The sequence below is a fragment of the Balaenoptera acutorostrata genome, chromosome 15 (genome assembly GCF_949987535.1).
Source record: "Balaenoptera acutorostrata chromosome 15, mBalAcu1.1, whole genome shotgun sequence".
In the NCBI taxonomy this organism is placed as follows: Eukaryota; Metazoa; Chordata; class Mammalia; order Artiodactyla; family Balaenopteridae; genus Balaenoptera; species Balaenoptera acutorostrata.
The window spans coordinates 16353798-16380341 of NC_080078.1; the positions used below are offsets into that span (position 1 = coordinate 16353798).

A 26544-nucleotide genomic window follows, 5' to 3' on the forward strand; every position below is an offset into this window, starting at 1 on the left:
GTTGGTGTAGTGGGAGGAGGCGGGACGGTGAAAGCACGCGCTGCACCGACCAATCGGTGAACTCCCTGGGAGGGAGGGGCGGTGCCTCCGGAAACTGGAGGCAGGCCTGTTTCCTTGGCAACGATCCTAGCCCTCCCTGAAGGGGGAAGGGTGGAGATTAGGAGAAGCCGCGAGCGGAGGGGGCCAGGAGGAGTGTGGGTGGGCATGCCGGTGTGGGGGAGTGGAGTTCGAGGAGGGGGGTTCCAGACTCAGGAGCCTCGATGAGCCTAAGTGGCGGGGTGGGGTCCCGAGGCGCGGCCAGAGCTGACCCCAAGGCCCGGGAGGGGAGGGGAGGTAGACACCGCCCCCGCTGGCACCGGGAAGCGTCGCTCCTTCTCGCTGACCTTGGTCTCGCTTGTTGCCTCGCCCTTGGCCACAGGCACTGACGGACGCAGGGCCGGGAGACGGACATATAGGCCCCCGGGCGGACAGGACCTAGGACATAGGCACACAAACTGCCCCAGCTTCTCCCGCCGGCTCCAGGGCGCCCCGTCCTCGCCTACCTCGACGCCGGGGCCATCCAGCCCAGGGTTAATGCCAACGAGTTTCCACCTCCAGCCGCTCCTAGAGAGGCCGCGGCGCTAGCCAGCGGGGGAAACTGGCCGCGGACGGACACTTCCTGTGCAGAGGGGAGGGGGACGGCCAGCCGCAGCCCACCCCGGGGCTGGGAGGCCAGACGTCGGGGTCTCGGGCGGGGAGCGGTATCCGGGGGCGGCAAGGCGAGTCGTGAAGCCCCTCATTTCCGAGGCCACGACGTGTGGGGGCCTGCGAGGACCCCAGGGCAAGCCGAGACCTTGTGGGTGGGGGCGGGGCCGCGGGTAGGGGAGGGGCCCGGCGGGCCGGAGAGGCCCAGGGTCAAGACGTCCGGCCTCAGGGGCCGGGGCTGGACAGCCGGGTCCCCTGGGTGGCGCTGAGCGGGCGGGCGGCGAGGGCCCGGGTCTCGGGGGCACTCAGACCGGGTCGCAGGATCGTCCGCCATCGCCGCTGCCGCCGCACTGGGAGCCGGCGGGGATGGAACGGGAGGCGTCGCCGTGGGGCCTCGAGCCCCGGGATGTGCAAAGTCCTGACGAAATGGGGAGCCCCGAAGGGTCCCTCAAAGGTGAGGGAGGGAGCGCCCCTCCGAGGGGCGTGACTGGGAGCGGGAGAGGGGGCTGTAGTGGGTGGGATGGGAAGAGAGCCGGGGGCTTGGACACCTGGGACTTGGAGGAGGCGGGGGCGGGGACCGGGTGTCCTGGGTTTGCTGAGGGGGAGGTGGGAATTTCAGCACTTGCCCGAGGGCCAGCGACCCTGCTTGAGGAGGAGGGAAAGGTTTGTGGCAACTAATGGTGGGACCCAGTGACCTTCCAGGCCCCACACAATCTGGGTTTTCTGTAATTCTCTGATCCTGCAGGCAACATGAGTGAGAATGAGGAAGAGGAAATTTCTCAGCAAGAAGGCACTGGGGACTATGAGGTGGAAGAGATACCTTTTGGGCTTGAACCCCAGAGCCCTGGGTTTGGGCCACAAAGCCCAGAGTTTGAACCCCAAAGCCCCAGGTTTGAGCCTGAGAGTCCAGGTTTTGAGTCCCGAAGCCCTGGTTTTGTGCCCCCCAGCCCTGAGTTTGCACCCAGAAGCCCTGAATCAGATTCTCAGAGCCCTGAGTTTGAACCCCAAAGCCCTAGGTATGAGCCCCAAAGCCCTGGGTATGAACCCAAGAGCCCTGGATATGAACCCCGGAGCCCTGGGTATGAACCCCGGAGCCCTGGATGTGAATCTCAGAGCTCCAGGTATGAATCCCAGAGCCCGGGGTATGAACCGCAGAACCCTGGATTTGAACCCCAGAATCCTGAGTTCAAAACCCAGAGCCCTGAATTTGAAGCTCAAAGTTCCAAATTCCAGGAAGGTGCAGAGATTCTTCTGAATCCTGAGGAAAAGAATCCCTTGAGCATCCCCTTGGGAGTCCACCCCTTGGACTCTTTCACCCAGGGGTTTGGGGAGCAGCCCACTGGGGGCCTGCCCCTAGGGCCCCCTTTTGAGATGCCCACAGGGGCCCTGCTGGCTACACCCCAGTTTGAGATGCTCCAGAATCCCCTGGGCCTGACGGGGACCCTTCGTGGTCCAGGCCGACGGGGTGGCCGGGCCAGGGGTGGGCAGGGCCCGAGGCCTAACATCTGCGGCATCTGTGGGAAGAGTTTTGGGCGGGGCTCCACCCTGATCCAGCACCAGCGCATCCACACAGGTGAAAAACCCTATAAATGTGAGGTCTGTAGCAAGGCCTTCTCCCAGAGCTCTGACCTCATCAAACACCAGCGCACGCACACGGGCGAGCGGCCCTACAAGTGTCCCCGTTGCGGCAAGGCCTTCGCTGACAGCTCTTACCTGCTTCGCCACCAGCGCACGCACTCTGGTCAGAAGCCCTACAAGTGCCCGCACTGCGGCAAGGCCTTCGGCGACAGCTCCTACCTCCTGCGGCACCAGCGCACCCACAGCCATGAGCGGCCCTACAGCTGCCCCGAGTGTGGCAAGTGCTACAGCCAGAACTCATCCCTGCGTAGTCACCAGAGGGTGCACACCGGGCAGAGGCCCTTCAGCTGTGGCATCTGTGGCAAGAGCTTCTCCCAGCGCTCGGCACTTATCCCCCACGCCCGCAGCCATGCCCGCGAGAAGCCCTTCAAGTGCCCTGAGTGCGGCAAGCGCTTTGGCCAGAGCTCGGTGCTGGCCATCCACGCCCGTACCCACCTACCGGGTCGCACCTACAGCTGCCCCGACTGCGGCAAGACCTTCAATCGCTCCTCCACGCTGATTCAGCACCAGCGCTCCCACACGGGCGAGCGGCCCTACAGGTGTGCCGTGTGTGGCAAGGGCTTCTGCCGCTCCTCCACGCTGCTGCAGCATCACCGGGTCCACAGCGGGGAGCGGCCCTACAAGTGCGATGACTGTGGAAAGGCCTTCTCTCAGAGCTCCGACCTCATCCGCCACCAGCGGACCCATGCAGCCGGCCGGCGCTGACCTGGGACCCCGTCGGGGTGGGGAGGTGGTGGGCAGAAGAGAAGGGGACAGGGAGCTAGAGCAACCATGAGAGAGAATAGGGGAAACGCTGGAGGAGGGAGGAGTCGAGGGTTCTAGGAGGAGAGGGGGCCTGGATGGAGGAAGCGACATGACCCGGAGACTTATGGGAAATGGGCTATGAAGAGGGGTTGGAGGGAGGCCAAGCTGGCAGCCGGAGGCTCTGGGACAGATCCAGAAAGAGGTCAGCAGAGAGCTGGCCTCAGCAGCAGCATGCCCCTTGGTGGAAGCCTGGCTTGGCAAAGTGCTAGGTGGGGGTGGGGGGAGGGGGGGTTGGGTTACTTAATTAGAGTGGGTAGCTTAGATTGGTAGCTACTGAGACCCTCGTTGAGTCAGGAAGGGGTAAGGGTAGGCGGGGCGGGGAGTGGGGCCCCGAAGCTTGGCCTGGCTTCTGAGTGCAAACCCCAGCCTCCCTTGTCTTCCTCAGGCTTTGGAGCCCCCGAATTTGAGTTCAATAAAAACCTTTATGTGGTAAAAGAGACTTGTCCTTAAAATGTGTGCATGGATAGTGCCCTGGGCAGTGGGAGATACTAGGTCATAGCTACAGCCAGTGAAGCTGTAAGCCCTTGTCTGGGAAGTGCTTTTATATTCAGTGTTTCACTGGAATCTTATAAACTGAGGCTCAGGAGACATGACTTGCCCATATCTGTGCAAATTCACGTCCTGTGCTTTGAATGCTACACAAACACAAAGGGGGTCCAGTGCAGGTGTGAGAAAACCCTCAACCTTGTGGAGGTCCCTATTCCCAAACACGGAGGGTCTGTCCTTGGGCCAGAAAACAGACCCTGATTCTCATATCCAGGCCTAGTGCCTGCGTTCCAGCTCTCCCAGGCTCCCAGCAGCCAGCTGGGCTGTCCCCTCCCTGCTCCCAGCTGGAACCTCTAGCCACCCCTCTGTGCACACTCTGACTGACCGGAATCACAGGGATTGTCTGCAGTTCCAACCCCACCCATAGGGGGAGCTTACTGGACCCAGTATGAAGGTTGGACAACTTCAGCCTTTAAGACCCACTAGGCTGGTCCTTTTTAGGACCGTGTTGTTACCACCCTATCTTTATCCTACTTTCCTTTCACATCTGAGCCTCAGCCTCCTAACACTTGGCTCCTCAGGAAATGATGGGGAGTTGGTGCCATCAGTGAGTCTGCGGGAATTCTGGAGTATGGCCTGTCGTGAGCTTAGCTAAGGAGGACAGGCCACACCTCAGGGAACTACTCAGCTGCAGGGCACATCTTGAGAGGAACACCTGCTAAGTTCCCTGTGAAGGAGACGTTCAGACCATGTCTGCCCGGCTCCACCTGCCCCCAGTAGCTCAGCCTCACAGGCGGGTGGGGAGTCATCGCTCCATACGGCCTCCTGGGCCTCAGGATCCTGACATCACCCTCGGCCCCGCGCCCATCCTCAGGCCTTATAACTTGTCAAGGGCAAATGACCTCTCTAAGCACATTTCAATCCAGCCTCTCATGATCTACCAACTCCGGAAAGGGGCCCTAGAGATCATGTAGTTCAGTACGGTTTGGTGTGTTTAGTGGTTTTCAAAGATTAAATTATTTTGGATGTAGAACATTACTTTTCAAGGGAAATCTCACAGTCTTTTAAAGACCTTTGTAAACTTTATGCACATTTTTGTACAGCCACCCTACCACACATAATTTCATATATTAAAATACTCCAACTCCCACATTTAATATAGTTCATATATGTAACTATATATGTCGAACAGAACTGCATTTGACTACCTGACATATTCCATTTGTAGACATTTACTACAACATTTATTTCAATTATACAATTTAATCTCCTTATTTTGTTTTTTTTTGTTTTTTAAAATTTATTTTATTTATTTATTTTTGGCTGCGTTGGGTCTTCACTGCTGTGTGTGGGCTTTTTTAGTTGCAGCGAGCAGGGGCTAGTCTTCCTTGCAGTGCGTGGGCTTCTCATTGCGGTGGCTTCTCTTGTTGCGGAGCACAGGCTCTAGGCACGTGGGCTTCAGTAGTTGCAGCACGCGGGCTCAGTAGTTGTGGCTCTTGGGCTCTAGATCACAGACTCAGTAGTTGTGGTGCATGGGCTTAGTTGCTCCGAGGCATGTGGGATCTTCCCAGACCAGGGCTCGAACCCATGTCCCCTGCATTAGCAGGCGGATTCTTAACCACTGGGCCACCAGGGAAGCCCTAATCTCCTTATTTTGGAGTTGAAGTTTTCTTTGGCTCCCAACTGTAGGCACTTGAAAGCTAGAAGGACCTGGGTACAGTGCCTGTGGTGCTTAATTGATAAAGTAGCTTTGGTATTTGGGGTTTTTTTGGCCACACCATGTGGCTTACAGGATCTTATTTCCCTGACCAGGGATTGAACCCACGTTCTCAGCAGCAAAAGCACAGAGTCCTAACCACTGGACTGCCAGGGAATTCCCAGTAGCCTTGGTATTTAATATCGGTTCAAATGAGGGTGGGACTCAGCTGCTCAGCCTCTACCCCTCTCTTCATGACAGCTCCTGAGGTACCTTCAGATGCCAGGTGGAGCAGACCAAACCCAGAAAGGACATGTGTGTTCCCCAAGGTCAAGGTGGAAGGGCTAATGGAAGAGCTCCAGCACCAAGTCTCTTGACTTGTGGTCAGCCTGCTGCTTTTACTACACCCTCCTCCTGCACAATAGACCAACCATTTCTGTCCACCACCATTAGCGCTTAAACGCTAGGAACAATGCTAAGCAGTTTACACGTGTTATTTAACGCTCAGAGCGGCTCTGAGGTACAGACTACTATTATTCCTGTTTAACAGATGAAGAAATGAATCCCAGAGAGGATAAGGAAATTGCCCCACATGACACAGCTAGGAAGCAGCAGAGCCTGGATTCCATCCTAGGGCTGACTGGGTTTTTTTTTGTTTTTTTGTTTTTTTTTTAAATTTTATTTATTTATGGCTGCGTTGGGTCTTTGTTTCTGTGCGAGGGCTTTCTCCAGTTGTGGCAAGCGGGGGCCACTCTTCATCGCAGTGCGCGGGCCTCTCACTATTGCGGCCTCTCTTGTTGCAGAGCACAGGCTCCAGACGCGCAGGCTCAGTAATTGTGGCTCACGGGCCCAGCTGCTCCGCGGCATGTGGGATCTTCCGGGACCAGGGCTCGAACCCATGTGCCCTGCATTGGCAGGCGGATTCTTAACCACTGCGCCACCAGGGAAGCCCCTGACTGGGTTTTGACCATTTTCCTAACGATACTAAGATGTTATTTACTTTTTTTCACTCTGTTTCTCCCATAAAGAACTGTTTTCTAGAAGCTGCATGACATGTGATGACATATGTCATCACTCTGATGGCTTGCGTGGAATGTAGGCATGGATGTTCTCATGTTTAAGTTTTTCTCCGGTTTAATTTCTAATTGGATAAAACCAATAGATTTAACCCATATACTTTTAGGGCCACTGAATCAAACATTTATTGAACAATGCCTTTGTGCCAGCCCTGGTGAGGGGTCGGTGTTGGTAATGCACATGAGGCCTGAGTCCTGCCTTCCAGAATCTCCTAGTCTTGAGAGAGGGGCCCACAGAGTCAGCGTCACGTGCCCCGATGAGCCATAAACAAAGTGGTGTTGAATTGGGTCCTTTGTCCAGGAACCAAGGGGATGAGAAAAGCTTTGAAGTATCAATACTTTGAAGTAGAAAGATTTTAAAGGATAGAAAACAGGTGGAAACAACAAGGACCTACTGTATAGCATAGGGAACTATATTTGATATCCTGTAATAAACCATAATGGAGAAGAGTTCAAAAGAAAAGAACACAGGTGGAGTTGGACAGGCTGGCAAGGGGAACAGTGCGTGTGAAGGCACAGAGGCAGGAAGGATGCCGAGGTGTTTGAAGACAGTGCTCTTTTTTTTCTTTTTTTGGCTGCACCGCGCAGCATGCAGGATCTTAGTTCCCCGACCAGGATCGAACCCGTGCCCCCTGCAGTGGAAGCGTGGAGTCCTAACCACTGGACCGCCGGGGAACTACCACAAAGACAGTACTCTTGAGCAAGTTGGAAGAGAGATTCCTTGGCGTGGTGACAGCAAGTCTGTTCCTGAAATGAACCTTCCAGATTTTCTGTGTTTTGTTGCCAGCCTGATGAAAATATTCACTTTTTCCTCATGTCACAGAATCTCGCTTCCTCAGAGAGACTTTCCCGACCACCTGTGTAAAAGGGCCCTCTCCATCACCCCCTACCCTTTGTCCCGCTTCACTTTCTTTACGGCCCTATCACTACCTGGAATCACATTTCTACTTTTTCGCTGTTTTCCCACTGAAGTGAAGCTTCCCGAGGCCAGGGACTTGTCTGTCATGTTCACAAGCAGGTCCTCAGAATCAGCACAGGGCCTGACACAGAGTGCTCAAGAAATCCCGCAGGAATGAATAGAACCCAACTTACGCTTCATGAGGCTTACAGATCATTTCATGTACTTTTAGCAGTTCAGTGATACTCCTGATGGTCAAAACATTTTTTTCCCCTCTCTAGGAAAATGAGCCTCACTTCTTCCTTCCTGATGTCTTGCTTTGGAGCCAGCCCCATGGTTCCTTGGAGGCTGGACCAGAAGGGGGTGATGAGGTTGGAGAGGCTGGCAGGCTTTGAAAGCCTGTGTGCCCGGCTCAGGAATGTCCACTTACTCCGCTGTAGGCACAAGGGAGCCATCAAAGGTCACTGCTTGGGGGACCAAATGTTGCTTCTCACCTCTCACTGCTGGACAGGAGCTGACCTTAGAGTTACTCAATATTCCCCCGGTGTCCTACTGACCACAAGAGGGCAGCAGTGACTAGTCCCCTCTGTTCCTTCTAAGGCAGGGGCGGGGGAGGCGGTTTCAGTGTCAAGGCCCAACAACCATTTCTTTAAAAAAAGGGGGAGGGCATAAATCGACTATACCTCAATTAAAAAAAATTTTTAAAGTGGGGGTATCAGAGAAGGTCTATTCTCACAGCTTGATAAATTGTCAATGCCTCCCTAACCTTTCCTCACTTTCTGTGCCTCTCTTGCTGCTTCTTTTGAATGAACTGACAACGTCCAGCACATGTCAGTTTCTGAGGGTCATCACGGCAAATAAAAAAAGGAGAAGGAGAAGGGAGAAAGGGAAGAAAAAAAGATTTGACTGTTTTGGTCCCACTTAGTGGGAGGGTTGAGAAGGAAATGTTCTTTTTTATTTTGGCCACGCCACGTGGCTTGTGGGATCTTAGTTCCCCGATCAGGGATCGAACCCGGCTCCTTGGCAGTGAAAGCTCCAAGTTCTAACCATTGGAATTCCCATTTAATTCCAGGAAATTTTCATTTAATTGAGCCAGGCTGGAATGTTGCACCAGCACAAAAACATCACAAAATTGGCCAGAATTTCACATTTATTTGGTAAATATGTACAGGTGCTGTGCTTGGCACTGGGAGCCAGGTAAACGGACACAGTTGACATCCTTGAGCTCACAATCTCATGGTGGGGGCCACAGTGGGAAGTGATGGAGTCCCGGGGTGGGGCTGTGGAGGGAGGGGGCAGGTGCCTGGGGCAGACTGAGCCTTGTCGGATGGGGTTGCCCTGGGGCCCATCCAGACTTTTTTCTCTATCTTCCCACAGGCACCCTCACAATTCAGTGAAATTGTCTCAAGCACCTACTATGTGTCTGGCTCTGTGATATCACCAGGGGTTCCAAGGTGAACAAGAAAGGTATGATCCTTACCCCCCTGGAGTCCACTGTTTAATTTAAGTAAATCACTTAACAATTAACGAATATGATCAGTGCTATGCAGGACAAGTGCGGGCTAGTGTAAGCATGTATAATATGGGAACCAAACTGAGTTGGGGTTGGGGGGTTGCCCTGCGGAAGTTATGTATGAACTGAGATCTGAAGGCTGAGAGAGGGTTAGGCAGGAGGAATGTTCCAGGAAGTGAGAAGAGTCTGGGTGAAGGCAGTAAGCCAGGAAGGAGCTGGGCAAGTGAAAAGGCTGGTTAACTGGCACTTAGAAAGGGAGGCGGGATGTCTCTAGAAAAGGCTGGGAAGGAAACAGCCCAGTTTTGCAGATTTTGGAAGGCCTATTAAGGAATCTGTTAGCCAAAGGGCAAGGGGTTTGCAGGAGCAATGTAGTGACACAGATGAGATTTGCTCTCTGGTAGGAGAATTGAAAGCTGACTGGATTCCAGGCAGGAGAGGATGCAAGGCAAGGTTCTGGGAGCTTGAGGCCTCTGCGGACATCCAAGGGCAGGTGGGTATGAGGGTCTGGAGTGTCGCTAGGTTCTGAGATTGCCGTTTCTCCAAATTTAGATCAGATGTTTTCTTCCACGGAAGGAAACTAACAGGGGCCGGTGGGAGCCAGGACCACATGATAATTACAAGGCCTCACCTCTGTGGCCTTCCTGGCCCATCCCTCAAAGGATCCTCACCACAAGTCTGCAAAGGAGGCAGGCAGGAATGGGCCCATGTTCAAGATAGGGAAACTGAGGCTCACGGAGGGGCAGTGACTTGCCCAAGGACACATGGTGAAATTCAGGTAGAGGCAGGTTGGTACCAGGCATCCCGAGTCCAGTCCTGGGCCTTCTGCATCCAGCCTGCACCTCAGTCCCTGCCACCTCCATCTCGGGCCTCCTCCTCGTGGAGGGGCTCCAGGCAGCCCGGGTCCTTGGCTTCTTCCCCAGACGCCGGCTGCCCAGCGTCTTCTCCAGTGATTTCATTTGAAGCATCTACGGTCGCCTCCATCCTCTCCTTCAGGTTCCGTTTGAAGAAACCAACCTGTAGGAAGACAAGACTTGAGTAAACAAAGAGTCCACAGAGCCCTTTGGACCATTCGGCCCCGGCAAAACATGAAAGTACCGTTTATAGGGATAAGTCACATATGCCACAGACAGGTGGCATCTGCTCTGGGGATGGGGCGAGGGGATCTGCCACACCTGCTTCTTGGCAATATGTTAAAAAGCTGTACGTTTAATAGTTCATTCCTGAGGCTCATCAAAATGTCACGTACCATTATTGCGGGTGGGTGATTTGACAATATCTAGTAATACTAACAGCAAGAGCCTGCACTTATATAGGGCTTATTAGTAGGGGCCATGCACTCTCTGGTGAAAGCTCAAAACATATATATTCTTTGGCTCAGTAATACCAGCTCTAGGAATTGATTCTAAAAAATATCTGGACAAGGGCTTCCCTGGTGGCGCAGTGGTTGAGAATCTGCCTGCCAATGCAGGGGACACGGGTTCGAGCCCTGGTCTGGGAAGATCCCACATGCCGCGGAGCAGCTGGGCCCGTGAGCCACAACTACTGAGCCTGCGCGTCTGGAGCCTGTGCTCCACAACAAGAGAGGCCGCGACAGTGAGAGGCCCGCGACCGCGATGAAGAGTGGCCCCCGCTCGCCACAACCAAAGAAAGCCCTCACACAGAAACGAAGACCCAACACAGCCAAAAATAAATAAGTAAATAAATAAATTAAAAAAAAAATATCTGGACAAGTGTGCAAAGATGTTGGTAACAAGAGCGTTTTGGGACTTCCCTGGTGGCACAGTGGTTAAGAATCCGCCTATCAATGCAGAGGACACGGGTTCGATCCCTGGTCCGGGAAGATCCCACATGCCGCAGGGCAACTAAGCCCATGCGCCACAACTACTGAGCCCACGTGCCACAACTACTGAAGCCCGTGCGCCTAGAGCCCGTGCTCCACAACAAGAGAAGCCACCGCAATGAGAAGCCCGCGCACCGCAATGAAGAGTAGCCCCCGCTCGCCGCAACTAGAGAAAGCCTGCGCGCAGCAACGAAGACACAATGCAGCCAAAAAAAAAATAATAATAATAATAAAAGCCTTTTGGCACACAGTTTGAAAAAAGGTCAATTCCAAACAATCTAAACATTCGTCAATAAGGATCTTGTTAAATAAAAGGTGAGGCATCCAGACAGTAGAAAACCACACGGGTTAAAAAGCAAGAGGCAGGGACTTCCCTGGTGGCACAGTGGTTGAGAATCTGTCTGCCAATGCAGGGGACACGGGTTTGAGCCCTGGTCCAGGAAGATCCCACATGCTGAGGAGCAACTAAGCCCGTGCGCCACAACTACTGAGCCTGCGCGCCTAGAGCCCGTGCTCCGCAACAAGAGTAGCCACTGCAATGAGAAGCACGCACACCACAACAAAGAGTAACCCCAGCTCGCCGCAACTAGAGAAAGCCCACGCGCAGCAATGAAGACCCAACGCAGCCAAAAAAATAAAGTTTTTTTAAAAATTAAAAAAACAAAACTAAAGAGCAAGAGGCAAATCTGATTGTGCTCAGACAGAAAGACATCAAGATATAATATCCAGGGGGAAATACAAGCTCCCAAGCAGTATATACAGTAACGTTTTGTACACATCCACACATCCACTGGCTTTTCTCTTTCTCTCTCTCATGCTCACACATTCCCATATACGTTAACAATAAAATTAGAACATGGAGGAATATAAACAAAATGGTTGTTAATGACAACCCTCTGGGGTTGCAATAGGGAGAAACTTTGATTTTCTATGTTTTCTTTTCCGGAATATTTGAGTTTTTCACGTGGAACAGCTGCCCTCCAGCACTCTTCATCTGGCTAACTTCTACTCATCCTTCAAATCCCAACTCAAAGGGCACCTCTCTTGAGAGGCCTTCCTGGACTCCCCCCAACCTCAGTTAGGTCCCTGTGTTATAGGCCCAGAGCACATAGTATAGCCCCCATCATGTTTGTGTCTGTCTCCCCCATAGACTGTGAGCATCTCAAAGGCACGGACCATGTGTGTGTTCTGTGTCTCCGTATCCCAGTGCCTGGCCCTCGATAGTGGGACATTCCTTCTCCTTTCTCTCCCTGGGTACCCAGGTCTGGCTCTGCCAGTGCTTGTTGAGGGATGGGAGTAAAGTCTTGCCTGCCCTTTGGGCCTCAGTAGCCTTATCTGTAGAAGGAGGAGTAGGCTGAGGCCCCTTCTGGCTTTAAAGCCCCCTCATCTTGATATTCTGCTCCCTGACTCCCGCCAATTCCACTTTCCCCAGCCTGGCTGGGTGCCCGTTCCTCGCAGAAGCTCCTACCTTGTACAGAGCTAAGAAAATCAGTAGCAGCAACAAGAGTCCCCCGATACTGCTCAGCACGTAGAGATAGACCATTTCCTTCTCATATACCACGTCGACCTTCATGATGACCTGGGGGAGAGGAGAGGTGGGGAGTGCAGGGAAGAAGCCGTTCCCACCCCTGACATTTCTTGTGAATCTGGCCTCAGTCCCTAGGTCTCCGCATTTCCCATCTGGACTGTGTCACGCACGACATGGGGCTTGGGCCCAGACCCCCTCTCCAGTACACCTTGCACTGCAGCCACCAGAATGAACAGGCAAATATGCACCACGGCCCCCTTAAACCCTTAAGAGGCTTCCCTTAGCCCCAGGATGAAATGCCAGAACCCCAGCTCAGCACGCAATGCCTTCCAGAATCTGGCTTCTGCTTACTTTTTCAGCTGCCCCTTCCCGTCTCCTGCTCTGAGCTTCCTGCTCTTAAACCCGTCTCGCCCACTCTCTCAACGCCGGGCTCTGCATGTGCTGGGCCCCTCCCGTCATGCCCTGCGTGTGGGGTGGGGGCCCCTTGGCTGAGTTGCCATCAAACCCATCTTGACCTTGTGGTCTGCTTGTGCCAAGGCTGATGGCTCTGGCTGTGGGGAGGTTCTTTTTTTTTTTTTTTAATTTATTTATTTTTGGCTGCACTGTGTCTTCGTGGCTGCGTGCGGGCTTTCTCTAGTTGCGGCGAGCGGGGGCTACTCTTCGTGGTGGTGTGCGGGCTTCTCATTGCTGTGGCTTCTCTTGTTGCGGAGCATGGGCTCTAGGTACGCGGGCTTCAGTAGTTGTGTCACGCGGGCTCAGTAGTTGTGGCTCGCGGGCTCTAGAGCGCAGGCTCAGTAGTTGTGGCGCACGGGCTTAGTTGCTCCGCGGCATGTGGGATCTTCCCGGACCAGGGCTCGAACCCGTGTCCCCTGCATTGGCAGGCGAATTCTTAACCACTGAGCCACCAGGGAAGCCCTGTGGGGAGGTTCTTACTGCACTAAAGCCCAAAGCTTCTCCTCTGTGGCTGCCCACACTCCCAGGTCCAGCTCTCCTAGCTCTGTCCTGGGTTCCTCCCGTTCCTCTGCTGCCCTCTGTTCCCGGGTCTTCTGAGGAGGTAGAGAGATACCTGGGCCAGGGAGGCATTGCTGCCATAGAGGTGAAAGTGCTTGCTGCTGTTGAAGGAGATGGAGAGGGAGCTGCAGAGGCTGAACATGGAGGAGGCCTGTGGGAGGGAGGGGTGGGGGTGGGGCATCAGGCCAGAGGGAACAAGGACCCAGAACCCACTGACTTCTGCCCCCCAGTGCAACTCAAGGGGCAGAGGCAGAGGAAAATGGGTCCTAGTGGGTGCGCCATCTCTACCCCATTCTCTCCTGGAGCGTTCTAACGTGCCGTTTGCCATTATTGGGAGGACATTTTTCCTATAAAGAACACCTAGGAATTATCTGTAGGCCCCTGAAAACAGTCCTGCAAATTTTAAACAAATCATGGTCCTCTTTCATCTGCAACTGTGTAAACGTTGGGGCTATTTCCTCAAGACAGAACAAAAAAATGCAGGGAGGCTCTCTGGGGGGGAAGCCCACCCTCCACCCCTCGAGGCCCCCCCAGAACCACTTGGAGTCTGTTGCCAGCTACCTTGATTTCCCCAACCAGCTCCACCGTCCCGATCACTTGGACGAGGATCTCCTGCCTGAAGACCACTGGGCAGCGGAACTCGGCTCCAAGTGAGCAAGGCTGCGGGAAGAAGGAAAGCAGGGGGTCAGGGAGGTCTCTTCCCACCTGCCCTCTGGCCAGCCCCCACCCCAGTTTCTGAGGTCACGGGCCCACACCTCAGCCACATCAGATGGACTCTCCAGATCCTCACGGTGGCAGGTGACGGGAGGCTCCTGGGAAGGATGAGGTGAGGTCTTCAGTTAGTCCAGAGCTGAGAGGGGACGCCAGCCCCTTGAGGCCAGACCTGGCATTCTTCCCCACTCTCAGATACCACTGTGCATCCCAGTTCTCCCCCACTGGCCCCTGGCAGATTCAATCATCCTCACTCCTGTCCCCACACATCTCCCCCCAACCCCACGTCATGAGCTCACCCCCAGAGACCTGGGTGCCCTTCCCTCCGTGGGCCACACTCACCATCTGCACGCTCCACTTCTGCATGATGGGCCCCTCGCCGTGAGGCTGTGGTACCCTAACCAAGGCCTCCAGGGTGGGCACATTGTGGTCATAGACAGAAGGCTGGATCCTCACCTGGTACAGAGGACAAGGGGCTGCAGAGCCCTGAATGCCACCCCAACGGCCACCCCAGATCCAATCCTCCTTGGCTGGGACCCAAGGGCCCACTCTTCGTTAGGCAGCGGGCAGTGGTCAACCATACCCTTACCGCATGGGTTCCACGTGCTTCTCTGCTTCCTCCATGTGGCTAACCCTTGCCCATCCTGCAAGGTACTGCTCAAACATCATCCCTGAAGGTTTGGCTGACTCTCCCACAGCACCCTCGTTCATCAGCAAGATGGCAAAGCATCTGCTTGTGTGTGTTTATCCCCCCTAGACTGTGAGCTGTGAGAGGGCAGGAGCTGGGGCTCATTTCACCTGCAATTCCCTACGGCTTTGACACACTACCCAGCACAAAACCAGCCTCGCAAAAAGTAGTTTTATGAATGAGTGAAAGAAGGAAGGACATTTAACAAGGATAGATGCAAAAATTATTTGGGAAAAACATTTTGGCAAGTGCACTGAATTTATTTAAGAAACATTTCCTGGGGGTTCCCTGGTAGCTTACTGGTTAGGATTCCGGGCTTTCACTGCTGTGGCCTGGGTTCAATCCCTGGTCGGGGAACTGAAATCACACAAGCTGTGCGGCGCAGCCAAGATTTTTTTTAAAAAAGCATTTCCTAAGTGCCTTTTATAAAAAAGATCTGTCTGTGCTAGGGCTGGAAGACCCAGAAATGTAGAAGAAAGTGACACAGGAGTAGCACCAATGAATCGCAGGGAGGTCAAGCAGGGAAATACATATCCAGTTTGTGGGGTTCTACCATTTATTCATTCAACAAACATCTGTGGACACTTTAAAAGCATCAGTTAAGTTAAATTTAAATGGCCTAATGTTAAAGGCAGCATTTGAATTTAGCTGTGAAAGGTAGAGAGGAGATTAACAGATAAAGATGGGGGAAGCCAGCGGGAAGAGAAAATGCAGGCAATTAGGAGAGCACCAGGTGAGTGTGATGTGGCCAGAGGGTAGGGTGCCTGGGAAGGAGAGATAGGAGATAAGTCTGGAAAGGAGACTTGGGATGAGATTCTGGTGTCCAGAGGCTGGAGGGCCAGAAGTCAGGGGACCAATGACTAAGCAATGGGCAGTCCTGGAAGGCAGCCAAGGGGAAGATGGCTCCAGGGGGTTGCACCCACAGCAGGCACGGAAGAGAAAGAAGTTGGGAACCTGTGCCATAGTCCAGCTGCAAGAAGATGAGGAACTCAGTCTGAGCAGTAGTGAGGTCAGAAGAGAGAAGAGGATATAGACAACAGCACCTGAGGAGGCAGTGGAACCAAGTACAGAGGAAGGAGACGTTCACCCAGACTTGGAAGTTTTGCTTGAGGAAAAGGTGGTGCTTTTAAAGGATTCTAAGCAAACCAAAGGAGATGCTGGCTTACAGGAAGATGATAAATTTGGTTTCGAACATCCTGAGACCAAAGCTTCAAGAGGAGCAATTGTACTCCTAGTTATATATCCAGGAGAAACAAAACATATGTCCACACAAAAACCTGTACAGGAATGTTCTAGCAGCATTATCCATAATAGCCCAAAATGGAAATAACCCAAATGTCCATAGACTGAAGAATGGATAAATCAAGTATGGCCTGTCTTACAAAGGAATATTATTTCGCCAAAAAAAAAAAAAAAAAGTATGAAATACTGACCCATGCTACAACATGGATGAACCTTGAAAATACTATGCTAAGTGAAAGAATCCAGTAACAAAAGACCACATGTTGTGTGATTCTTTTTATATGTAACATCTGGGATAGGCAAATCTATAGAGACAAAAGTAGTGGCTGCCAGGTGCTGGGGGAGGGAGGAAGGGGGTGTGACTGCAAATAGGTACCAGGTTTCTTTTTGGAGTAATAAAAATGTTCTAAAATTAGATTATGGTGATGGTTGCACAGCTTTGTGAATATACTAAAAGCCATTGAATTGTACACTTTAAATGGGTAAATGGGTATGTGAATTCTATCTCAATAAAGCCATTAAAAGACAACAACAACAACAAAAGATGCTAGGAAGACATCCCAGGGGAGATCAGTGACCAGCTGCAGGCACAGGTGCATTGGAGGCGCAAGAGGGACACAATTCAGAGTCGTCATTTGGAAGGGGGACACTGACCCTGGAAGTGAGACACACCTAGTGGAAACAGACACAACAGAAAAATCAGTAGCGCAAGCCCAGAGCCCCGAATCTGCTAGGAGGCAATGGCAATGGTGACAAAGCAGAGGACGGAGGATTAGAACACGTAGGTGGTAACTATCCCCACCTGATGAACACTTAGCATGCTAGGCCTCGTCTGAGTCTCACTAAATGCATGATCTCATTTAGTTCTTTCAATATTCCTATGTGGTGGGCAGTACTATCATCCCCATTTTACAGATGAGAGAACTGAGGCTCAGGGAGATTCACTAATTTGTCTGAAGCTATCAAGTAGTAGAGCTGGCATTTTAACCCAGGCTGTGACTCCAGAGACTGGAACCACTGTGTTCTATCACCTTCCTTGGATGATGGGGAAAATAATAATGTTAAAAACAGCCAACGTTGACTGATACCATTTGTGTCAGCACTGTGCTAAGCTCTTAAACTGCATTTTCTGGGAATTCCCTGGTGGTCCAGTGGTTAGGGCTCTGCGCTTTCACTGTCGAGGGCGCGGGTGCATGGCCAAAAAAAAATTAAATTAAATTGCATTTTCTCATTTGTGCCTCCTGAAAACCCCATAAGGTAGGTGCTATTATCCCCGTTTTACCGAGGCTCAGAGAGGTTAAGTAAGTTGCCTAAGGTCACACAGCTTTAAGTGGCAGAGCTTCAAAAAGATCTCGGGTCTGGCTGAAGCCTATGTTCCTAACCAGCCAGGAGAGCAGGAGACCACGAGGAAGGAGATCCGGTGGCCCAGCTGGCCAGCTCTCACTGGGTTTCCATGCCTGTTTAGCCCACAGTAAACCTTAGTTATTAGAGCTGACCTCCTTGAGGCAAACAGGGCCTGACTAATGGGACAGCTTCAGGAAGGAGGGACAGGATCACTCATGCCGTGTTGGGTTAGCTAAAACGGAGACCATTAGGGCCTTTAGCAAGAGTGGCTGCTTGCCAAGCCAGGCAGTAGCGAGGCAAATGCAAGGCTGAAGTTGCTGGAGGCTGGTGAGGTGGTGCAGGCATCTAGCCCTGGTGACTATTCAGAGGCGGAGAGAGAGAGAGAGCGTGCTCAAGGGGTTGAGCTGGTTCCAGGCTGAGTGAGGCAAGAATGTAAGGTTTCCAAAGTAGCTGGGAGGGTCAGGGCTGCAGCACGACACCCACCTCACCCCTGTAACGACCTCCACATCCCCAGGCAGTGTGCCAAGCACTCTAGAGGAAGCAGGTGACCCATTTAAACCTCACGACCACCTGTGAAGTTCTTATCCCAAACCTCACTTGTCACAGTGGGGAACTGAGGCATGGACAGGTGAATCCTTGGCCCAAGGTCATACAGAGCGCAAGCGACAGAGTTGGGGTTTGTCGGACTCTTTTCCACTATTCTGGTGGTAAAAGGACTGGCCTGGTCGACCCCCGTAGGGAGCCCAGAGCCATCCCAGTGAAAGACACTGGAAGCCAACTCCAGTGGTCACTCAGAACGTTCTATCTCAATGCAAATGGGCATCTGACCTTGCCAAAGGCCCCTCTCCCTCATCAAGGTGTCAAGGTGAGATGGCTTCCACCTTTGTTCCGAAGGGGCTTGAACTGCCCGGGGTCCTTCCCCGCTGGCTACTGCCCAGTTGGCCCTGACTTCAGTGCGGCCTTGGGGAAGATGGCGCCTCTTTGGGGCCTCTGTTTCCCCCACGGTAAAATGAAAATGCTCTTGGCTTGTTCAGCGCCTGCTCCTCTCTGAGGTTACCTCAAGAAAGCCCTAGACGCCTCAAGGTTTAGATTCAGGGGGCGGCCTCCCTCTTCTGAGTTCCCATAATGAAGACTCTACTACAGCACCAAGCATTGCAGGAGAAATGAGGACCACTAACTTAAACACATGGATTTTGTATACAAGTAAGTGCTTGAATCTGACCTGTTCCCCTTACTAGCTGGGTAACCAGGGCAAGTTACTTGACCTGTCTATGCCTCAGATTTCTCATCTGTAAAATGGAAATGACACTGCCTGTCTTACAGGCTCTCACAGTTGGGTGTGAATTACAGGGCTAGCATGTATAGAGGTCCAGGCTCAGAACTTGGGTTTGGTGAGTGGTCACGGACCCTGTTTTATTTATTGCTGCCCCACCACCTAGGAAAGTACCTAAACTAGAATAGTAGCTCATTAAATGTTTGAATAAAAACTAGGTTCTCGGAAATGCCCTGGCAGTCCAGTGGTTAGGACTTGGCACTTTCACTGCTGGCCCGGGTTCAATCCCTGGTTGGGGAACTTAAGATCCCAAAAGCCTCACAGTGCAGCAAAAGAAACCAAACTAGGTTCTCTCCAGAAAACATGAATCTGATTCTGTACCTAACTGAGAACACAATTAGGATCTCCACAATTGTTCTGTACCTAACTGAGAACACAATTAGGATCTCCACAATTAGGAGATCAAATGTCTATATAATTGAATCCTAAAATAAATGGGAACTTTCTACTTCAAAAAACAAAAACACCCCACGACACTGTAAATCAACTATACTTCAATAAAATAAATTAAAACAACAACAACCCCAAAGCTAGGTTCTCTCTCAGAGCCCTTCTGGCTCTCAAGTTCTGTGATTCCAGAAATAATTTATCCAGAGTTGGAAAGGAGCCGGTGAGTATGCACCACTGGGAGCATTTCAGGGAAAGGATCACAGAACGAGGTGGAGGGCTGGGCTCGTTGAGGATGGGACTGGGTCTAGTTGGTCTCTGCATCCTTGGTCCTCAGGATGGGGCTGAACGTGAAACCTCTAAGGACCCTTTCACATTGAGGTTCATACCTGGTAGATGTGCTTGACATCGTGGATCTTGGGACCCTTGGGGGTGAAACTGATATAGAGCGTGGAGTTTTCCTGGCTGTGGAGAGAGAGGAGCAGCTGAAGAAGCTGGAGAAGACAGCAACCCAGTCACCCAGGGGGCCCTGGGCCAGGGGAAGCCTCGGAGTTGCCAGCCACTGTGCTAGAGACGGCGCAGGCACGATCTCGTGTCATCCTGACATCGCTCTGCTCTTGCCCTTCGGAAGCTAGGGCTCACTGAAGGGGTCAGTCTTGCCCAAAGTCCTGCAGTGGGGGACAAGGACTGGAACACAAGTGAATGGCTTTTGGAGCTGTGTTCTCCCCACTAGATGCCACCTTGCCGGGGCCTCCACTGTCCTTGGGCCCCACTGCTCACCTCCTCGAGAAGTGCACCAGCCTCTGGCTCGCTCTCCCACCCCATCCGTCTAATGACCTTCCTAATATCACTCTCTGATCCTGCCACGCACCTCCTCCGAATCCATCAATGGCTCCCTGCTGCCCACAAGGGTCAGGTCCAAAGCTCCCCCATATCCAGACCTGCCCGCTTCCTAGTCTGCCTGCCCACTGCTCCCCACAAATACCTACCATCTTCTGGGCCCGCCCACTCCCTGCTCCCCGGATCTGCCCCGCTGTTTGCCGCCTCCGTGCCTTCCCCTTTGCTAGTCTCTCTGATGAGAACGGCTGCCTTCCTTCCTAGCCCTTATCTGAACCTCCTCACCCTCCAGACCCCAGTTCAAGCCCCTGTTCTGCACGACTCCTTTCAAGTCTCCTCCAACTCACATCATCTCTCCTGGCTCTAATCTCATGTCACACCTCAGACAATAGTGTGTTTGGCATTTATGTTCAAAAGCATCGGGGACCCTGGCTCAGACACGGCCCCGCCCTTATCTCACTGAGCCGACTTAAAAACACCACTTCCCTTTTCCGGCTTCATCCTCTTTTCTGTAAATGAGAAAACCCAACTAGTGATCCCCATGGGTCCTCAGCATTCTGAGACTCACTCACTCCGTGTGTTTGGGTTCTCCAACCTGACCATAAACTCTCTGTGGGCAAGGGCCATTGTGAAAACTTTTCTATCTCTTCCAGCACTCTTGGCCCCGGGGAAGAGGGAATCTAGCATGGCTGGAAATGTTCAAGCGCTTGGCTGGGGTTTGGAGTCAGACAGACTTAAGTTCAGACCCTGGTGTCAGTACTTCCTAGCTGTACTACTCTGGGCAGATTCCTCCCTTCTCTGAGCCTCATTGTTCATCAGTAAATCAGAGAGAGGCAAGGTGCCTCGCGAGGTGTCGGAAGCTCCAGGGAAAGCCCTCAGCTGCGCAGTGCAGTTGGAGCAGAAGCTCACATCAGGTCAGTATTCAGTGCACTTTTTCTTCCGTCAGTAAGTATCGATCTGACTCAGAGCTCTTCAAGGGCCTTCACTCTACTGAGTGTTGAAAACTGCTGAGATTGTAGCTAGAATCAGTTCTAATCACCCTGGGGCTCTAGGAAAGAGGTGAGGGGGGCTTTGAGGGGTAGCCCTGGGAGGAAGGCTGGGGCCCTGGGTTGGGGGGCTGAGGTGGGAGGAGAGGGGGGACGGCTGCTCAGGACTCACTCCTTGGTGAGGATGTTGATGGGGTACATGACTGGTATGCTGGTGGTGGCCGAGTTGTCCTCCAGGAGGCCTGAGTCCTCATTGTTGCTGCAGGGGGCAAGGTAGAGGGCAGTGTTAGGAGACGGCTTGGCTAGGACTGTGTGACAGTCTGAGGCCAGGGAGGGAGGGGATGCTGGCAGGGGCCTGCCTGGGGCCTGCTCACCAGCTCACATTGGCGTGCACCTCGACAAAGTCCCCCCAGGAGCCGTTCAGCAGCGTATGAAACATCACCTGGATATCAACCTGTCAGGGGAGGAGAGGGGAATGAAGAAGGAAGGCGCCTGGCCCTCAGGGGGCCACCTTAGCCCCTCACAGCCCCCATGCCCCCCACTGCCATAGTCACAGTGACACCTTATCTCAAGCTCTGGGCTGGGTGTTTTATCCCCATTGTAGAGATGAGGATACTGAGGCTCTGAGTGGTTAAGTCATGTGTGTAAGGTCACAAAATGAATGACCCAACCCTGGGTTTCTCTGATTCCGAAGTCCAGGCTCTCAAACACGACACAGGACACCTCTGCACACATTCTCTTGGGGGTAGGGATAAGCCCTGCCTTTCCAATCACCTTCACCTTTCCCAGAGCCAGGAGCTCCCTCCCCTCCTGAGCTTACAGCCCCTTGGCTGCTTGACTCCTGGGGGCTGGAAGCACTCACCAAGGTGTCCGCTTTGAAGATGGGAGAGCTCACGTTGCAAGAGAGGGCCCTGCTCTGAAGCTTGGTCTCCTCGGGAAGCTCCTCGCAGCTCACAGGTATCTGGCTGTGGGGCTGGGGGTGAGAAGAGAGAGAAGGAGCTTTTTAGTGGGCGAGGTTAAGGGTTCCCCAGAGGCCACCAACCCTCAGGCCTCCGCCCCCCGCCAGGGCACATTTGCAGAAAGGTGGGGCCGAAGAATCAGGGGTACAGCCAGGGGTTCAGTACAAAGATGTTCACTGCAATCCTGTTTGTCACAGGGAAAAACTGGAAGTGATCAAACAATCCAAAGAGGTGGGAATCGTTCAGTGAATCATGGTACAATCACAGGAGAGAGTTAAAATGCTGCTACATCCACACATTCAGCAACCATTTACAAAATGAACTTGATCCTGGGCTAAGGAGGACAAAACTCTTCATCTTCATCACTGTCTGGGAGCGACAGATTTCAGTTCGGATTGGGAAGAAAATTAGATAAGGAAATAGAGGCTCAGAGCAGTCGAGAGACTTTCCCCCCAGTCTCACAACAGGGATCTGGTAGGAACTTGAATACAGGTCTGTTTGACCTCTGATCTCAAGTTCTCAATCACTCTACTAGATGCCCCTTAAGAAAGCATTTAATGTTGCTGTATAAGAATAATTCAAGGATTCATCAACAGAAGAACGGATAAGCAAAATGTGGTATATCCATGTGATGGAATATTAGCCTTAAAAAGGAATGCGGGCTTCCCTGGGGGCGCAGTGGTTGAGAATCCGCCTGCCAATGCAGGGGACACGGGATCGAGCCCTGGTCTGGGAAGATCCCACATGCCGCGGAGTAACTGGGCCCGTGAGCCACAATTACTGAGCCTGCACGTCTGGAGCCTGTGCTCCGCAACAAGAGAGGCCGCGATAGTGAGAGGCCCGCGCACCGCGATGAAGAGCGGCCCCGCTTGCCGCAACTAGAGAAAGCCCTCGCACAGAAACTAAGACCCAACACAGCCAAAAATAAATTAATTAAAAAAAAAAAAAGGAATGAAATTCATACCTGCTATCACAGGCATGAACCTCAAAAACATAATGCTAAGGTGAAGAACATCATGCTAAGTGATGTAAGACAGACACAAAAAGACAAATATTGTATGGCTCAACATTTTTTTTTTAAATTTCAAAATTCAAAAATTTTAAAAAAACATGGAGGACAAATAACCATATGGAGAGCAAAATGCCAATTAGTTAAAATACAGAATAAATATACAATGTATCAATAATTTATACCTATGTGTATAGATAAACAGAAGGATAAACACCAAAATATTAAAAGTCATAATTGTGGGTTGTATAAGTACAGGTGTTTGTCTTCTTTAAACTTCTCTGTAATTTCCAAGTTTCTGTGGTGATCATGTATTACTTTTGTAACAATAATTTAAAAAATAAAAGTTGTACTTAAAATAACCCAGCTCAAGAGAGTAAATCCTAGGAGTTCTCATCACACACAAAAATGTTTTTTCTGTTTCTTTAATTTTGTATCCATACAAGACGATGCATATGCATTAAACTTATTGTGATGATCATTTCATGATATATGTAAGTCAAATCATTATGCTGTACACCTTCCACTTATACAGTGCTGTATGTCAATTATATCTCAATAAAATTAGAAGAAAAAATAAAACAAAATAATAAAACAACCCAGGCCATCCCTCAAAGACAAGTTGGTCACCTTTAGGAGGAAGGTAGCTCAGTCTCCCTGAACCTGTGCACACCTTCTTGGTCACCAGGTCCATGAGCCTCTGTCACACTCTCCATTTCATGCGACCCTCTAACCCTGTGATGTCCCCAGCCTCATTTCTTGGTTGCAAATCCGAGGCTCACAGAGGATGAACCTTGTATCTCAGCTCACATAGCTCGAGGGTGGCCATCAGGCTGAGAACCCAGAGGTGGTCCGAAGACCTCTGCCCACATCTTCAGGCTGTCCTGACCGCCTGGGGCTCCAAGAGGCAGGACAAGCCTGGCACGTGGTCTGCGGGCAGACCCCACCCTCTCGCTCACCTTGAGTGTCTCCACTTTGCGGAAAGAGAGTCCCCGAGGGAAGCTCAGGCTGAGGTGGACCCAGTAAGCATCTTCTCCCAAGTTACTCAGTGTCAGCCCCACAGAGAGGCTGGCGGAGGGGGTCAGACGCAGGACTCTGGATCTGGGGGGAGGATCAGGGCAAAGTTATGGGGGCCAACAAAGGAAGCAGGATCAGAGGTGGGGACTTTCAGAACTGAGGGATCCGGTAGGCCAGAAAAAAGAAATACACAAAAATAAGTTCCTGTGCACAGGCTTTAAGTTTTGCGATCTCATCTATTCCTGATAGGAGAGCTGCAAGGCACCAGCATTTCTCAGAGGGGGAAACTAAGGCCCAGACGACAAACGGAGTCAGTGACCGTGGGGGCCTTCCGACCTGAAGTCCCGTGTTCTTTCTATACACAGGAGCTGCCTCAGGAAAGCATCGAGTGAAATAGGAGGCCTTACAGACCTTGCAGTGGAGGTCAGCCCCAGGTCAGCCTCACATTTCTTGTCCTCTCCGCAGTTCTTCTCAAAAGGGATCTGAAAGGCCAAGAAGAAAGGACCAGGAGGCTCAGATCCCCACACCCAGGAGGACTGGACCCTGGCCTCTCTGTCTGCCCCTCTTCCCCTCTTACCTCCTTGGTCTCTGAGTGTGGTGAGGGTCTCAGGATGGGCTGGATGTCCTTGCCCTGCTGAGCACGGAGGAGGGGGAGACAGGAGAGAATAGTTGAGGCAGCAGAACTGATGGAGGAGAGCTGAAGGGGCTCAGAGCTTGGTGCTCAGCTGGGCTGGCTGTGGTCGGGGCCCTCTCAGGAGCCAAGGCCTTCCTGGGGCAGGCCCCAACCTCCCGACTCAGCCCAAGGCTGTCTGTGCCACACTCCTCTGGTGGCAGTTCCTTGAGGGAGGCTCAGGGTGTCCACTTCCTGTCCTGGCCACAAGATCTGGGCCTTGACCGAGCAGCTCCCCCAGGTTCTCCCAGCCTCTGCTGGGAGCAACACCTGGCCGCGCAGCCTCTAGACTCGCCTGCTTGGGACTAGCTCCTCCTGTGGTTCTCCTCTGTGAATCCCAGCTCTCCATCTCTTATCAGATCAAGGCCAGTTTTTTCAACATTTCCAGAATTTCTGCTCTGGGCCAGACCCCCCCACCAGAGATCAAAACAGACACACTGCCCGTCCTCCCAGGCTGGTGGGAGAAACGGCCCGGCATCCTCAAGTGTGAGGATGGGACAAGTACAGGGTATGTTTAGAGGATATAAAAGGGGATCCTATCCTAAGCTTGGAGATCAGGGAAGCTTCCTGATGGGACGGCATCTCAACTGAAATCCACAGGGTGAGGAGGAGGGAGCCAGGTGAAGAGAATGGCAAGAGACGAGGAAAGAACAGTTTATGTGAAGGCCAAGGCAAGAGAGATTGTGCCCGTGTAAGGAGCAGGAAGATGCTCAGACTGGCTGGAGCGCCACGTGTCAGGAGGGGCAGGAGAGAGAAGCAGGGTCCAGATTCCGCTCCCTGCCTTGCAAGCCATATTAGGCAGTTGAGGGTAATGGTAACACAGGATTGTTTTATGGGTGATCAACTGTATGTTCTCGAGAGACTCCAGCCTCCTCCACTTCCAGGCCATCTGCCAAGCAGCCTCCAGACTCTCCCCTAAGGGCGGGGCTCCTGGCAGCTTCTGCTGACGGCTCACAGCCACCCCAACATTCCCATGCAGATTTCCCACCACCCACCAGACCACAGCCCGTCCCTAAAGGGCCATCCAGGGCCTCTGTCTTGCTCAGTTGTTCTGCCAGAAGCTAAGCCCACCTCCCCATTTCCCCCGAACTTAAAATTGTGCCTCTTCTCTCTCAACCTACCCAAAATCTACTCATTCTGCGAGATCCGGAACCAATGACACTTCCCCCAGGAAGACTTTTTGACAACTGTGACCTCAGGTCTCTCTCTCTTTTTTTTAAATTACCCTTTAATTTGTTTATTATTATTATTTCTTTTGGCCGGGCAACACACCTTGCGGGATCTTAGCTCCCCAACCAGGGATCGAATTTGTGCGCTTTGTAGTGGAAGCTTGGAGTCCTAACCACTGTACCATCAGGGAATTCCCAGGTCTCTTTTTAAGCCTGAATTGCTGCACCACACAGTTTGACTTTTTTTTTTTTTTTTTTTTTTTTAATTAGTGCCGATGGGAGAAACTGCTGGTTGTCCCTATACATCCTGAGCGGGTGGCAGGTTGGGGGGCGGGGCACTCAGTGCAAGCTGCCAAAAGCCACAAGAAAGAGTGTGCTTATCAGTCACCGTGCTCCGGCTCTGAAAGGGGCCTCAGAATGTTGCAACTCATTTCAGAGATGCAGAAACAGTCCCGAAGAAAGACAGACGTGCTTGTGCCAGGAAAAAAAAAAAAAATCTACATCTTCAGGGCCAGAAAAAAAAAATCTACATCTTCAGGCTTCCAGGCCCAGGTTCCTTCCATCAGACCCTGCTGCCTTCCAACAGAAGCCAAACCACCAGCTGAGTGTCAAGGATTTCAGAAGAGGAAATTAGGCTTTTGGCACTGGGTAGGGAGCGTGTGATCCAGGAGACTAGGATAGAGAGTGTTTTCCTCCTCTTTTACATAACAAGGGCACCCCAATTAGGCTTTGAGGGAACTACCTGCCCTCAACGGAATACCCTTGGGTGAGAAGGCTAATTAGGATACCCTGTCCTTCCACAGATAAGGGATGGTCCTAGGCTTTCTGGTGTTCTCTCCCTGTAATTTGCATCTGTTAGAATTCGCCCCATGTTAGAAGCCTAATGAGGTCTGAAGCTGATGCACAGAGGGACGGGGAGCAGATTCACGGAAGGGGCCGTGCCCTGGGACGTCCATCCATTATTTCTTCCTCTTGAGAGCCCCCAGAGCCTCCACCCACCCTGGTCCTCCATCTTCCC

General features: G+C 52.2%; 2 protein-coding genes across 3 annotated transcripts in view; one reads left to right on the plus strand and one right to left on the minus strand.

Moving 5' to 3' along the window:
• Positions 1-237: 237 nt before the first annotated feature.
• On the plus strand, positions 238-3335 carry ZNF768 (zinc finger protein 768). The gene is made up of 2 exons (XM_007186408.2): positions 238-1138; positions 1430-3335. Exons 1-2 carry the CDS (start codon positions 1051-1053, stop codon positions 3025-3027), a joined length of 1686 nt encoding a protein of 561 aa, XP_007186470.2. The 5' UTR covers positions 238-1050; the 3' UTR covers positions 3028-3335.
• Positions 3336-8419: 5084 nt separating this feature from the next.
• The window catches only part of ITGAL (integrin subunit alpha L), a 42283-nt gene continuing 24158 nt past the window's right edge, over positions 8420-26544 (minus strand). The window contains exons 19-31 of one of the 2 annotated variants that reach the window (XM_057530219.1): positions 24265-24318; positions 24099-24169; positions 23630-23771; positions 21565-21675; positions 21077-21156; positions 20875-20961; positions 19269-19344; positions 14228-14341; positions 13930-13986; positions 13736-13834; positions 13230-13325; positions 12104-12214; positions 8420-9809 (exon numbers count right to left, since the gene is read on the minus strand). In XM_057530219.1, the coding sequence (XP_057386202.1) occupies positions 9636-9809; positions 12104-12214; positions 13230-13325; positions 13736-13834; positions 13930-13986; positions 14228-14341; positions 19269-19344; positions 20875-20961; positions 21077-21156; positions 21565-21675; positions 23630-23771; positions 24099-24169; positions 24265-24318 (1272 nt within the window). In that variant the 3' untranslated portion in view covers positions 8420-9635. Of the gene's footprint in view, positions 9810-12103; positions 12215-13229; positions 13326-13735; positions 13835-13929; positions 13987-14227; positions 14342-19268; positions 19345-20874; positions 20962-21076; positions 21157-21564; positions 21676-23629; positions 23772-24098; positions 24170-24264; positions 24322-26544 lie in introns of both variants that reach the window. The other variant, XM_007186407.2, reaches the window with a different exon arrangement.